Source organism: Aythya marila, assembly GCF_965140915.1.
Source record: "Aythya marila genome assembly, chromosome: Z".
Classification (NCBI taxonomy): Eukaryota; Metazoa; Chordata; class Aves; order Anseriformes; family Anatidae; genus Aythya; species Aythya marila.
In genome coordinates, this window is record NC_139080.1 from 37,931,726 (window position 1) to 37,948,509 (window position 16,784).

At 37.7% G+C, this 16,784-nt stretch overlaps 1 protein-coding gene across 2 annotated transcripts in view; it reads right to left on the reverse strand.

Moving 5' to 3' along the window:
- Positions 1-16,784, reverse strand: part of PCSK5 (proprotein convertase subtilisin/kexin type 5) — a 253,825-nt gene that overhangs the window by 213,081 nt on the left and 23,960 nt on the right. For both annotated transcript variants that reach the window (XM_082784364.1, XM_082784365.1), the window contains exon 2: positions 14,979-15,083. In XM_082784364.1, coding sequence (XP_082640490.1) covers positions 14,979-15,083 — 105 coding nt within the window. The remainder of the gene's footprint in view (positions 1-14,978; positions 15,084-16,784) is intronic.

Here is a 16,784-nt window from a genome sequence, read left to right on the forward strand (position 1 = left end):
AGGTCCCAATCCCAAACATAATCATGGCTTTATTTCTCATACTGCCATAATTCACCACATCATTCTGCCACATGAACAGTATAGATTAAAGAGAAAGAAAAACAGAAAAAAATCAAGTAGGGAATGTATAAAGTATCATTGAGCAAGCAATGAATCTGCATGGAGTCAGGTTGGATGAGCAAAAGGCGCAACAGTTATGTAGAAAGCTGGACAGTATTCCAGCACTTTCACTTAGAACTTGACTACAGAAGGAATTGCCCCAGATGAGCATCCTGCCTCTCTGTAGGGATAGTCTCAGGCTGCACCTGGCACACCTCATCCTTCACACACTTAAAACTCTGAACACTGACATTTGAATAAACTCCAGGCTGAAAAAGGACAGGAGTGAGCCTGGTACTCTCACAGGCAGAAAATGAGATTATGCTTGGCCCGTACCAGGCCACAAGAGAAAAATTGTTCCTACTGCTCACAGGTAGCAAAAACAGTCAGATGTATATCTTAGGTGTGCCATCATCATGTTTTCTGTGACACACGCTATATTTAAACATACCATTTGACAATACTGTCCATTTGCATTTCACATTAAATTGAAGACAAGAAATCAAAGAATATTGGAGGATATACTAATATCCAAGGGACATAACCTGGCTGTGGAACAAGTGAGACCCAAGCTGTTACTCGACAATGCAGGGGGGATGTTTAAGACTGCTGGCACAACTCCTCTTGCCCACATGCAGAGTCAGGAAAGTGAGACTCCCATAGTTGGATTACTCTGCTTAAGAGGAATTGCGTATTTTTTAAGTAATTGAACAGTAGGCTATTTTCCTAACCTATCAGTATTCTCTGACTTGCAGTAGCAGCAGCCAATTTGCACATAAAAACAGATGAAGACAGTTGGATAAAGGAGCTATTGACATAGGTCAGAAGCATGGAAAATTATTGCAGATGTCATTTCACGAACTGCAGGGGTCTAAAGTTGGATAAAAAGTCAATGAATCCAGCAGTGCTAAGTGATGAATTCTTGCTGATTGACAATATGCTTCTTCAGCAAGGGTCAGTGACAATCCACAATCAAAGCAGTTGTCATAATTATGCTACACATAATCTAAAAAAAAAAAAAAAAAAAAAAAAACAGAAGCAGATGTTAAGACAAGTTGGATAGAGAAAGGAAAAGCAGGCAAGAAAAGAAGGCAGCAGAGAACACATGAGATTACTACTTAAACCCAAAGAAACACATCTTGCACAGCAGTAGGGAAAGCTACAGTGGTCTGACCTGTGGAACAAAGCCAAAATTCAATGCATGTTTTTCCATCTTATAGCTACAGAAACGTGAGGCAGTAAGTGGCTTCTACCTACTTTGCAACATACGAGTAATCCATTATAGCACTACAGGCATACTTCCACAACTATGAGGTACACTGATGCACAGCTGTGCATGCAAACAGATCCGAAACACCCACTGCCTTTCTTCTGCACCCTACCCATCTCCAGACCTCAGAGTTCTTCACATATGTCAACACAACTCTGCCTCCAACTGTGTGTGGCAGCAAAGTCTTCTGCATGCTTCAGGAACAAGACCTGGGGAATACACAGGGAAGCAACACAAGAGAAAGTGGCACAGCCTGGCTAGAAGTGGCACTGCACAGTCCTGGCCTCAAGGGAGTTTATTACCAGATGGCCCTGCTGGTAGGAGTGGCACCATACTTCAATCTTGGAGAAGCTCAGTGTCTGTGGCCAGAACTCATGTCCCGCTGGAAAGGCAGGGAACAACGACAGTGGCAGAGGCAAAAAGACCCACATTATCTCTCCTTGGGGAAGTCTCAGCAGATATTACTTTCACAGGTGTGACTGTAGCAGTTGCTGAGGGAACATGACCATGACCTCCAACACACTCTCCTCTTCCACGCTCTACCAGCAAGGAGCTTAAAATTGCACAATGCACATCACAAGGCAGCTTTGAGGCAGTGCTGAGAGTAAGTCCTAGGGAGCTTTGTGGCTTCCAGCAGCAGCACCAGCTGTCCTAGGCAAAGTGAATCTCAAGCAGCTGGGGATTTTTCTCTTCTTAGGACTGGAAGTGCCCTAGTCAGCTCAGATACTTCTGGTTCTGTTTCTAAGGTAACTCAGCCTTGGAAAAGTCAGGAAAACTCTTTGCTGCACCAGCTTGAAAGCAACTCTCATGCTTATACAAGGTACTTTATCATTTATGACCCCAGGTCAGACAGTTCACCTCATAACAACTCAAGAGCTACAAGGGAACACAGATTTTAAGAATAAAAACAAAAAACACTATAACTGATAGGTCTGTTAGGTACAGTACCTAACTTTCTGCTTACACCACTACGTACAATGCTAGTGTATCTAGATGTGAAACAGTATAATAATCTAGAATTTCAGTACGTTGTGAAGATTAGAATTAACATCACTCCAAATGTAAACTGATATGTTGCAGCTTCATCTAATTAGGCCTACAATTGTATCTTCTTAATAAACTGAAAGGCTGATGCTGAACCCAGTATCCACAAGGGAATAAAACTTCAAGCTCTCTAACCTTAATTAGCTTTGGAGTTTAACATCTGGCAGTTGAAATATATTGAGGTTTATGTTTATATTACTGTAGCCATGATAGTTTACATATATATATATAAAGTATAAATTTTTGATGGATTTTTTCTTTCCTTAGGCCAGTCATACAACTCATTATAAATGATGTAAGTACTTCAGATATCCGCATGTGCTAATTTCAGATGGCTTTAAATCATTTACTAAATGACCTTTAGGAAGACAAGTCTCCCACTGAGTCAAATTCAAAAACACCAGTGTAATTCCAAAGGTGCAGATTTGGTCAAGGGTTTGCCATAGATTGTATTGTCACAGACAAAAATGACAGCAGTTTAGCAAATCCACTGAGAATTTCTGCGGTAGTAGAAATATTCCATAATTAAGTGATATCCATCAGTGGCATACCAGTCCACCAGTCTTGCCAAAGCAAATAGAGGGTGTTTTACCTGAGTAGTCTCTTCATTGACCAAAATCCCATTGAAATCATCCCTGTACAATATTGTTGCCCTCTACAAAAGATGAAACCACCACCTCTTTCCTTCTTTCCTTCTTTTCTTCCTTCTCCCTTTCTCCCTTTCTTTCCTCCTTCCTCCCTTCCTCCCTCCCTTCACCTACCCTTTTCCTAGCATATACTTAAAATGTTTAGAATTCAAAACTGGGGATAAAGTACATATCTCAAGATTCATTTTCAAAGTTTTGAAACACTAAATAAAAAAACAAGAGTTTTGCTCTTTTTGGAAATATCCATGATATGTTTTACACCATTCTATGTCACTAGTTCTTTGGCATTTCAGATCCTTTGTGCCACAAATTGAGGAATATTCCTGTTCTTTTCATGGCCAACTTGTATGTCTCTGATCTACCTCTCAGATCAAGAGAAGAGACTCATTAGCATTGCCTCTTCCAGAACAAGTTGTAGTGAAGAAAAAAAAAAAAATAATAATAATAGGAAACATTCTGTGCCCTTCAAGCCATTGCTGGTTTAATCTTTCTTTTTCTCTGTGTGTGACCCAAGCTTTAGCACAGTTCTATCTGTCCTGAATTCCAGTCTTGCAGCTGGCAGTGAAGCTTGCTGCTGTGAAAATACTGATTATTGCCGCTCTTAAACATCATCATCACCTTCTGAAATAATCTGCAAAGCTACCCATGAAAGACACATGCAGCCAGCCTGAGGAAACATTGCAGTCCAACTGCCCGGCAAATGAAAAAGTTTCCTTTCCTACATCCAGTAAGCTAAAGAAAAGCAAATGTTTCAACTGAAGTACTATTCCCACACCTCAAGAACTGCTGACAGTGCTTCCAGCGAGGTAGTATCTCTCAATTTCTGCAAATCAGACCACATAAAAGCTGGAGTGATGCCTGATTAATGAACCTGCTGGTTACTGCTTTGCTTTATTTTAAAGCCCTGAGTGAAGCACGAGCAACATCTTGACTTGGTAACTCCCTGACAGTCCTTGTGCACATTCTGACATAAGAAACGCGCCAAGAGCAGTCACTTAGTTATGGATTCATTTCTCAATGCTCATAATTCACAATGCTCTTCATATTAAAAATTGAGAAAAATAAAACAATGAGCATTATTTCCAAGGCTCTCACTTATGAGACAGACTTTCCAGTTGTATATACCAAAGCTTTTCAGTCTCCAGTCAGACCGTGCACATAAGGTTGCAGTGTGGTCTGTATAGTCTTGCCAAAATTTCTGTTATCTATGTTTATGTCACTTGAAAGCTCATAAAGCTCATTGTTTTATGAGCTTTATGAGCTATCTCTACTTTGTCTTCTGTTACGATAAAAAAAAAGTTTCAAAAGGGCTAATATAAATGTGATTCTTCATGATTACAGGTTATGAATACTTTCTATACCAATGCAACCTTTTTCCTTCTGGAAACTCTCCATTGCTGGAAATATTTTAATAAAAATTGGAGGATTTCTAAAAGCTACACTCTGCTTCAGATAAAAATTCCAGGGACCCATATGACATCTGGTCAAAGATGGTTTGACTGGATGACCACAATATTTCCTTTTGGTCTTACAGACTGTGAGTCTATTGGCAACTGTATTTTGGAGAAATAGTTTCTTAGAAACACCCTGGAAAAGAGAAACCTGTTTAGAATTCAGAAATTCTGGCTTTATCATATGATCACATATAGTTGTTGTAACTGCTATTGACCAAACAGTGGACTGACTCTGAGTTTGGTAAAAAGACGTAAAAAGAAATTTTTAATTGAAATTATCTTTACTTAAAAAGTAAACATAAACAGATATTCTTGCCTGCATATTTACAGAAAAAATCAACGTTAATGGGAGTGACAGAATTTACTCCCCCTCAAAAAAGTGGAAAACAATAATCTAGGTTAAATACAGCTTATGCAAGCAATAGTCAACACACCAATGGATATGACTGCTTACAGTGGATTATAGGGAAAGGATTTAAAGTGGGAGTGTTTTATTTTACTCAGATGTTATGTGTATTCTACAATGCTCTGTGTGACACCAAAAGCAATATATTTCCCCAGAATAAAATACAGAGTGCTCTCTTTGCATGTGCCATTCGCAGCAGTTTGCATTCAGCTGTCAGCACTGTCCCCATTTCACAGGTAGGGAGTGGACGCACGTGGAGTGAAGCCGTCTGCTGATGTCCACACATGTTCAAGCTGCACACATGTGCAGCTGGATGCAGCGCACAGCTCCTCTGAGCAGCTCACCGGATGATGAAGATCTGCCAGTCTGAAATAGAATATCCAGCCAAGGAAAACGACTGGCTTTCCATTGGCATTGACTTTTCAAAATGATCCTATAAAAAAATGAGGTTGTTACACACACAAAGTTTGGGGGGAGGAAGGTGGATTCTTTTTGCTTTGCCTTGGGAAAGGATGTCTTTCCAGCTCCCTGTCCCTGCTCTTTATTATCTGTTAATAACTCTAGATATGATAAATTATCTATGTGTATCATCATTATTTGCTGTTTACCATTTAGATTATCTGGGTGAAAACTGCCACTAGAATTGAATGAGATTGTTTTGTCTGTCAGAAGCAGGCAGAGAGTTGCATAAATATGTTGATGCACTCCATCAGGAACATATATTGCTGCCAGAAAATTTTTCAAATGCAAGAAAAAAAAATTCTTTAATCCATTTTCTATGAATATCCTGCACTATAACCAATATCATCAGTATCAGATGAAGCTGGATCCCCTCAGGAAATGGTGTGTAAAAGCTGCTCTGTCACATTCCTACACATTCTGCTCTGAGATGCTCCTTTCCAAAGAGTGTTTTCTTTCAATCTCTCTCTCTCTCTAGTCTGACATTCTGGCATTTGGCCCTGCAGGATCAGCTTTTTTCCAGAATGGTGCATCTTTCTGTAGTTCAAAACTAGGATCTCTTCACTTCCTCCTCTTCTGACTCTTGCTGATATCCAGCAATTTTATACCCCAGCAGCCAGAGCAGCAACTTGCTAACTCTGCCACTAGCAATGCAAACTGACTCTAGTGACAGCAAAAGCGCATTTTGTATAACACAAGACCATTGCAGCTGTCTCCCCTGGCAAGCTCCTAGAACACAGATTAGGAATGAAAGGACTAATTCCTCTTGTCTATTTTTGAACATTTAGTTTCCCTGTCATTTTTCACATATAGACCCATTTCACTGATAAAAAAATGCAGGAACATGTGCTACAACAGTAGAGAAACTCAAATGTTATGAACGCCTAATAACATCCATAGACTAAGGATTGACAAGTGCTTTCCTTTTTCACGCTCCGCTATTTCACATTTATAACTGCTATGATGAAATAGTTATTCTACGGATTTAAATTTCTCACACACAGATTTACCTAAAGTGTTTTTGTCATCTTTAAGGCTGAGCAAAATCCTTTAGTAATTCCTGAACTGTGAGATGAATGTAACACCCCTTGCCTTTTTAGGCTGCAAATGGATCTTTTTTTTTCTCTTCCTTCTTTTTTTTTTTTTATTTTTTTTATTATTATTATTTTTAATGTATCACTTGCAGTGTGTGATCTTGCTTTATGTGCATGGCACTCCCCTCATTAAAGGTCATTTTCGAATGAGGCTGAGCACTCCCAGCTCACACAGGGAGAGGCAACCAGGCAGATGTGCAGTTATGCAAGAAAGCAACAGCCACATGTTTAGAAATCCTGACAGAGAGATGCTGAGACAATCTCATCTCTGAATGCAAATATTTTAGAAAGCATTTAGATAACTTAAGACACACAAGGGAACCTAATGATGCTGATTAACTACATGGAATGCCTCATATACCTTGCATGCTCTCAGCAAAAGTGGCTGGGACCTCTACTAGTCCCTGCTCTCATCAATTGGCAACTGAAGACTCCTAAAGCATGCTGCACCATACCACAGTGCGCACTGCCCTGGTAATTTCTCCACCCTTTACCCATGCCATGAAACCACCATGCTTCTGATGCCAAAGGGTCTTCTGATGAAGCAGCATAGTGACAAAAGTTTTCCTGCCTTGCTTTTAATGTTCAACAAACATTCAACTTTGCAGTTATGATATCCTGAAAGGTTATAATACCTAAAGTCTATGGGCTTATGAGGTAGGAACTAAAGCAAGTATTCACAAATAAATATTTGTGCACCAGGTACTTTTATATTTTAAAAATAAATGTTAAATGCTAAAGCCAATGTTAAATTTGCTGTTAGGTGTAGTATGCACTGGACTTTTTCCTGAATCCACCCACTGTTTGGGTCAGCACTGCAGCTCCAGTAAAGATTACAGACTGGTAGAAAATGCAGGAGCATGTACTTCTTTACAACAAAAATATAAATGAAAAGCTACACAAGGTGATTGTAAAAAAATATCACTTTTAAACAGGCTAGATCTAGGTTTTAAGATACCAGAATGTAGTTCTTCTTTGTTCTATGGGTGACTGTGAAAGGAAAACATCTACAAAACTGTTTTCCCTGATTTGTCTCCAAAATTTAAGAGGGACATTATATTCTGAGCCTTAAATCTGACCAATTGTGAATGTAGAACTGTATACTTTGTAAATATGTACTCCCTATATAACAAAAGTATCTCTGGAAGGGAGTTTTCCTCCTAAAGAACATTTCTATATATTTTGAAGGTCCTAAACAAAATTTTGTAACAAGATTGAGACTACAGTCACAAATATTGCCACTGATCCTAACCTCTGCTCTACATATTTACTCAAGAGACAATGGATCTTAACAGCATAACACATACCTTGAAGCAAAAATGTATGAGTACAGTAGGCATGCACCCCAAATTCACCAAGTGCAGAGAGGTCAAAGAACTACATTTCTTAAAAGAAAAATGCTTTTCTATGGCTTTGAGCTTAAATCCTGCCTTTTTTATTTTGTAACTATTGATGTTTATATTTTTATTATGTTTATGTTGCTTTGCAAATTTCAGAATAGGTTCCATTATTTTATTTTATTTTATTTTATTTTATTTTATTTTATTTTATTTTATTTTATTTTATTTTATTTTATTTTATTTTATTTTATTTTATTTTATTTTATTTTATTTTATTATTCCTTAATAGAGTCTCTTGCAAAGCACCAGGCCACGGCATACATGTTTTGTGTTTTGATTTTGATCCTCCAAAACCAGAAGGTTCCAAATTCATCAGACTCAAGAGACCAATGAGATCTTCCTCATTTTGACTATTCTTGTCTCAGGAGAGCTTAGCTACTTCTCTGAGAGACAGCTGAGCTGTTGCCTGGCTCTTCAGGGTCAGTCAACATCTTTCTCATTGATGATGAAGTGCAGAGAACACAACAGCAGATCTACCACAATCCCAATAGACTATTTCTTGCTGGAATTGGGTATTAGCCACCTGGTCTGATGCTGGACTGTGACGCTGGGATAACTTGATAAAAAGGGTGAAGAAGCACTGCACTTTTTCACAGCATATGACTGTTCAAAATCTCTACCCGACTCCTTTCCAACCTGTGGTCTTTCAGTTTTCTGGCCCATCTCACTACCAACTGATGAAAATAACTACATGAAAATAGCAAGAGAATTACATTCTGCTGAGTTTTTTTGTTTTGTTTTGTTTCATTCCTCAAACCATTTGCTACACTAATTAGGAAGTGGGCCAGTTGAAACCTCTAGACTAATCTCCAATTCTTGCCCAACGGTTAACAGTGAGATTGACATTGCCAAGTAGTTCTGTAAAATGACCTGGCAACCAGAAAACTACTATGTTCTGAAATCTAACATTTCTTTTAATGCACAAGCAATTAGGGAATGGAGAGGACAAAAACCCTTTGAGGCAGGTGCTAACAACTGCAATAATTATGATGAAACTGAAATACATGTAGGTAATCAACCAAGATCATTCATGTCAAGAAACACTTTGATTTTCTCTGAGACTGGACATTTTTCTTTCCTAAAATTACATTACACTGAATTCCTATTGGCCATTTCTCTGTTTTTAGTAGAAAACATCAATAGATAATTCCCCTAGGTAGTTTAAGTAATTATTTTTGAGGTTTTCTTTAAGTGCTAATAGAAAAGTCAGCTATCTTATGAATATCATAGCAGAATTAGACATTAACAAAGCTTTTATTCTTCACAAATAAGTCTTGGTCCCATTAGTGCTATGATTATCTTCATTAAATATTTCTACCTATTGTAGATAAATGAAGAGAAATTGCCATTATATGACAAAATTTGCTGATTGAAGTTGCCATTATATGACAAAATTTGCTGATTGAAGAACATTATCTCCTGTTACAGCAGCATTGGATTTGGCCTGAACAGTGCAAGGGTACAACCACATATGTGATACATCCAATTCATACTTTCTGAATGTACTCTGGAGCCTTTCATCTTTAGGTTGCTGTCATTCAAGGTTCAGTTTTGAGCTGAGTTTGTATCATCCATAGGCCAAACACGTCCCATGTGTCCAAAAGGAGCACCACATTTTAGGTTGCTATTCTCTAGCTATGCCTGACCTCTTCAGTTGATTAGATGATCTTTGAAAGTCCCTTCACATTTAACTATTCTATTCTGTTCTGTTCTGTCCTGTCCTGTTCCACAGAAAGATAAGTTGTTTCACCCTACCCTCCGTGGTTCTTCAGGTGTCATGCTGGTACAGGCAAGGGAGAAACTTGCTACAAAACACAGCTACAGTTCCACTCCAGCACTGCTGGATTTGTCGCTGTGCTTTTCCTCCAGATCTAGGCACGTTGCAAACTGGAATCCAGTCCACGGTGGCTCACAAATGAAAATGAGCCTGATGCTGTCTCGCAGCCTCAGCACAGCACAATTTACCTTGATTCCTGCTGAAGCAATGCAGGCTTCCCTGGGATTTTTCCTGATGGAGAACATTTTATAAGCTAAGACTAATATACCAGGCACCCCTGTACGGAGAGATTTCAATGACCATTTCAGAACCAAAATACCAACCATCTTGTGCAAACTTAACAACAACATGATGTGCACTAGAGCAAAACTAATTATAGCAGGATCTGATGCAGTTGCTTATCAGTGAACAGCAACTTCATAGCTCAGAAAGCCCTGCAAAAAGATCCAAGCTGCAAGTTGAATTGCTCAGGTTTACGTGAAACTTTTTAACACTCTGGAGACAGGTACCAAAGGGAGATGTTGCTGTGGCCTCTCACACATTGTGATTCTGTTCATGTTCCAACTCACTGGCAACAGACTCCATGAAACAGCAAGCCTGATTCTTGATTTTGACTAAACTAAAGAGTTACTCATGTAAAAGCTCTTTGAGGCAATTAAATTAGGAGTCCACAGTGGTAAATATTTCATTAGTTAACAACTAACTTAAGCCCACCAGTCAAACTCTGAAGATGGAAATCAGTGTGACAGTTCCTATTATTTCACTACCAAGTAGTATTGATTCTTTGTCCTCTGAGCGCTCATGCAGATTATGGCTACCCGGGCAGACTTCAGTAACTCACCTGGTCCCGGTGTTTAACAGTTCTGTTACTCTGGCTAACAAAATCCTCCTGTTCACTAATGAGGTTTAACAACATAGCAGTTAGCACTGCCAACATGAAACACAACCTTACCCACAACAGCATTCTCATCAGTTTCTCTAAGCTTTCAGTCCAAAATGTCAGCTCTTAAAAGCCCAAGGATTTAGTAGTTTAGTGAAATTATTTATTCCTGCTGAATTCATGTTCCTCCTACATGAAATACAAATTATTTTAAGCTTTGTTTTCTCCTTTCTCAACCTCTCACTCCAATCTCAGCACATTTAAACTCACAAATAATTGGAAAACACAACCTGATGATGTTCATCCTGGCATTGAAAATTTTGACCCTCCTCTCTACTTGCAATGAACATTCTGATCTCTACTGATTAACTGTATTACTTTCCAAAGATAATCCCAACGAGTGGCATAATCTTTGCCAAAGCAAGACCTTATAGTGAAATCCATCCTCTCTCCTGCTCTTTAGCGAGCTATCTCCTGCATCAACACAGGATATCATTTAGCAGTGTGAACTGGTGAAAGCCCTGCTGCACAGCTGCATGATAAAATACTTACTGCTGCTACTGTTCTGCTCCCTTCTGACCTCTCATGAACAGCCAGTGTCCTACAAGTATTATGAACACGATTCTGCCATTACCTTTCCAACCTCTGAAGTCAGCCCAGACCATTTGGTGTTGTCTCCTCAGAGATAAACTTGGTAGTGTTTTACATGCTGCAGCCACCAGTCCCATTTGGCTTGTTTTGGCAGAGACAAAAACCCACTGCACACACGCTACTAACAGCTTTACATCACCAAGTCATACAGATCTTCTCTTTGTGTGGTTTGCTGAGACTGGGTGAAAGTAGGTGTCTGGAGCAATGTTTCCAACAGGTATTCTGACCCTGGAGCAGAGGCAGCAAAGGCATGACATTTCTGCACAATCCAGCTCAAGCAGGGTGTCTTGCTGAAATTAGGTGGCTTTCCTTCTTATTTCAATGAAAGTGACACTGGTAAGCTTTCAGCTTTTAAAATGTGAGTGTGAACCTGACCCACTAGCTAGGAGGTTCAAACCACAAAGAAGCCTATCATGTGAAGTAGTCACTGCACCAAGCCTGTCTGAATTTAAGCGATTGGACTGTGCACTTAGTCACATTGTCTAGACTTTTGGGTAGACCTGTGTGGTGCCAGGAGTTGGACTTGATGATCCTTATGGGTCCCTTCCAACTCAGGATATTCTATAATTCTATGATTCTATGATTCTATCTGAAATAAATTAAAAAAAAAAAAAAAAAAAGAGATGTCATCTCAATTCAGACTGACAAACACTAATGCTGTAAAACATTTTCCCTGTTAGTAAATGTGACATTTTACAAGAAGTTGAATTACTAATTTTACATTTTGAAGCATTGCTATGGGCCACATTTATTTTTTAGATCTCTGTTGTGATGCGAAGCACTGGGGACCTCATAAGCAAAACAGAACAAACTTTACAGAATCACAGAATTGTCTAGGTTGGAAGAGACCTCAAGATCATTGAGTCCAACCTCTGACCTAACACTAACAAGTCCTCCACTAAACCATATAGCTTTGTATGTACACAGATTTGAGTATTTATCAATGTTAAAACTGCATTTTACTATGTTAAAAATGTATTCTACAGTTATTGCTTTGCCATTTATACTACTTGATTCTGTGGGACATTTTTCTCCATACAAGTCCCAAACTTCATTATCACAGCCCTTCACTACAAACTCTTCATCTCATAGAACAGTTTCCGTTATGAAAAGACAGCTTTCTCATCTATACTGTCTGCTTAACTTCTATGTACCATTGCCATGTGCAAAGTGTTTTAGCTATCACATTTCATTGGAACTGTAATCTCTTCAGTGATAGAAAAGCTCCATTGGATTTTCTTCATGTTTGTATTGACATAAGGTGACTTACATGTCACTTACAAGTGACATGTGACTTACATGGTGAGGTTGCAATTATATTTGGCATTTTCTTCACCTTGTGTACTTTCATTTCAGCACTGTGGCAAAACCAGGGGTGCACCACAACTTTTAATTCCCCTTTTAATTCATGAACCTTTTCAAGTATGAACTGACTCCATCCATCTTCCCCCTTCTGTTTTGCTCCCATTGATTCACACACCACCAAAATAACTTTGCTGAGCAAATTCGAATGAGCTAAAAAGGCTCTCATTTCATGGTATGGTGCTTTCACTGATCCATGCCAAAAGCTAACCTGAAGCATCATATCAGTTAGAGAGACTCTGCTCTGATTCCACAACCTTCTTTCATGCCTTTTGCTAACAACTCATAAGAAACAACTATGCAACTATAACCAAGACTAGAAAAGATGTTGTGGAGAAAGCTCTCTTTCAAATTTTCTACATGACAATTTATGTTTTGGACATTAAAGCCACACTTGGGCATCTCTTCTTAAAACTATTTGATCCATTTCTCCTCTAGGCAAGGATGTGGATGAAAACAGGCAAAGTCATGTTACACTGCATATTCTTTATCTTTCCATCTAAATAGAGGGTAGTATTTGTCTAATGTTGAGACAATTGTCATAATGTGCAATACACTAATCAGTTTATGCTCCCTGTTGGACTTATTCATGTAATTTATAATGGTGTCATTAAGGTTTTCTAGAAAAAAAAAAAAATCAAGCCAAAGATCATTAAAGTGATTCATTAATTGAAATCCACAAAAGCAGTTTTTTACACTACCGATATGTCTTTCCTATTACAGTCACACAGTGCAATCAAACATTATTCACACAAGTAGTTTAGAAATACCAGATTTCAAAATGGTTCTTTCATTACATAATGGTAACTTATGTAAGGAATTTCTCCTCAATAAAAATTCCAACGTTTAAAATTTTATAAAGCAGGAAATTAGTGATCTACATCTGAAGCAAGCACAGATCAAGTAATTGTGTGTACATGTTACACAGAGAGGATTTTAAGCATTAACCAAACTACCATTAAATGATTTTGAAAGTACATAAACCTTAGTGTTCCCTTGTTCACGAATACACACGCCATCTAATCTGCTGCAAATACTGGCATTAGATACAGTGATACTCATAAATATAATAACATAAATACTGGTGTTTTAACATTCTCAAAGCCATGCGACATGCCTTTCTTAAGATTAAGCCTTTTGTTTTTAAAAGGTCCAGCTTATACAATACAATTGAATTTCCAGCCTGTTTTAATAATCATGAAATATTATAAACACACAAGCTGGACTTTATGCTACAAATACATGTTTGCATTTTGACATGTCTAAATCTGCACAAGAATTCCCAAACCCAGATTCTGTGGAGCCATCACAAGATGAATCACAAACACTTTTACCAGAACACAATATTAGACTGCTAGCTTTCTCTTCTCTTTAACATATAGAATCATTACCAGTGTTGAGTACCTTGCACAGCCCTCACCAGAGCGTCTCAATATTTCAGTGATATTTAATAATGATGCAGAAATTGGGCAGTGAGACTCCTGTACCAGCAGCAGCACAGAATACTGTATATAGGAAAAGACCTAAATGGTATAACATGAAAGGCACTAGAAAATCAATTATTGCCCTGATTTTCTGCTGTGCTCTGCCATACAGTCTCTCACAGTTCAGGGCATAGTAATCAAGGCCAGCTGCCAACAGTGCAGAAGTGGTATTTGGAAGCTGGGTAATATAAAAAAATTCATGGTGGTATGTGCATATGAACTTGCATATTTGCATGTAAACTACTGCACCTCTATGCACGTAGGAAATAGAGTAAGCTGATGCAAATGCAAACACTTTTCCTTATTACTCTTGCAGAATGACCTACTGCAAGCACAGCCCCTGTTGTCTGAATGGTGGGTCTCTGCACTTGTGGGAACAGATATGAGTACAGTAAACTGCTTTTTCTTTTACTTTTACTATTTTTTAAATAGATTAAATAGATCTTAAAATTAAGATCAAGGGGAACTGGTAAAAAGTATACAGAAAAAAAATATTATTATTTTAATCTCTCACAAACTCTTAACTCTAGAAAAAGACCAGGAAAACCAACAAACAATCTAACAAAAAAAAAAAAAAAAAAAAAGAGAAACTTTCCTCTAAACATTGATACCATCCTATATTGCTCATCTTCATTTCAAAACCTGCATGATTTACAGAAGATTTGCAGACATTAATGTTACACATGGTTTTGTAGAGAAGCACAGCATGGTGATTAGTACATTAACAAAAATCCAAGAATAATATTGGACCTTATGCTCCAAGAATAGCACATAATTTAATAGCATGGTATTGTCTCCGCCTCATTTTAATGGGAAGCAGAACCTTAGTGAACAGATAGTGTGTCAGTTCTTGTAATGCTATATGCCATTCAGGTAAACACCTCATGGTATGATATTTCATATAAAAAATGCAAAGGCTTTTGCCTCAGACACTTAGATGGATTTCCTTACCTTTGGTTCCATTGAAATGAAGCTGTGGGTACCTCTACTTGAGAGAACTGACCTTTTAATTGTTTTACTATGGTAGAAGTGGTAGTAATCCTTCAGTGTTCCAATCTGTAAGGGGAGGAAAAAAAAATGAGAGGGAAATTTAATTTATGGAAAGCAGTTCTCTGTTTTTCATTTTAAAGGTCTATAAATTATGCAATTTCCTGCTGTGCTGAAATGTTACTTGAACCCAGTGATCATCTTTCAAAAGAAGGACATATGATATGAAATGGATGGAGTGTCCTTGAGGCAGTAACTGCATAACCAAAGATTATAATTGAGCTGCTTAGTCTGTCTGTATCTACCTTTTTAATGTTTAATTTATATGCAGTACTTTAAGTAATTCTGTATCAATCTATATCCAAACTGTCTTCAAATGGCAAGTATAAAAATCATCAAATGACTATATGGTTATTAAAAAGCATTTCATCTAGTTTGCTTAAGGAAATGTACTGTAAAATGCACTAGATTCAGTTATTTATATAATTAACTTATAAAAAGGACATTCACAGCATCAAACTATACAACAGGAATAGACTTCTCTTTCTGCCAAAGATGGGCAAGAAAGAAGTAGAAAAAAAAAATGGAAACATTAACCTCACACAGAGTAACGACTAATTCAAAATATAAAATCAAATCATGCAAAGTGCAAATTTCACTACAGCAAAATAAAATTTCTGCTTACTCATCCCATCACTACACAGTAGCAATGTGAAACTAAACACAGATATGCTACCCAATTTGATAAAGAAACTTTCCCTTCTAGTCTCACTAACCTCAAAAAATTCATAACATGAAACTCCAGTTTCACACACCTATAAACAAACATTCAGCCTCCTTGTATTGAGGGTCAACATCTCACCAAGTCATATGAAATTTGACCCTCTGTTGCACTGTAAATCTTGTAAGACATTCAATAATTTAGCTAAGTGTTCCTTAATGTTGAGTAAAAAAAGGGAAAACTGAGCTTACTGTTATTTTAAGATGAAAATCAAAGTGACATCAGAAAATAGGCTTGGTTTTACAAATAAATCTCAATGAGATCATCAAAGAGGGTGGAGCAACAATGAAAAACTGTGATCTCAAAGATCCTGTATTATACATTTTCATCTATGAATATATATGAAGGAAACTTGAGTGTTTAACATTAAAGGGTCAAAGAGAATAGGAAACAAGCCACTGAAGAACTCCAAGAATATGCTTTTAGAATATTACAAAACAAAAATGTTGAGAAAATATCGGCATACACTAAGAAATATTCATAGAAATATTTTGTTCTCATGGAGCACTTCTATATTCCATCTGAAAGACATAAGTGACATGGGGAATGAGAGAGAACTTTTTTGTGAAAAAAAACCAACCATCTGTAATTCAAAATAATTCACCTAATTGGGAAAACTGCACCAGTGTCTAAGATATTCATCTCAGTCTGTTGAGTGTGTCCATCAATGTCTCCCTTTCAGAAAGAGTGACTTATGTTTAGTTTAAGCCCAATATCAAAACACTCAGTTATACAAAGTTGGTTTATCATAAATTAAATAGGAATTTGGCTAAGGTATAGTCAATTAGTTTGAATAAGGTATATTAGCACTGCGATAGTAATCTCCATGCTGCCTTCAGTTTGAAAGGTGATTCAAGCAGAAGTGGTGTGATTCTGTCCCATGGAAGAGCCTGATCCCATGCATGTCTGTGAATAACCCCCCTTTAAACATACAGGGAACAGTCTTTTGATGGATATCTCAAAGAGCTGTGAGATCCTGGGGGTGCTGA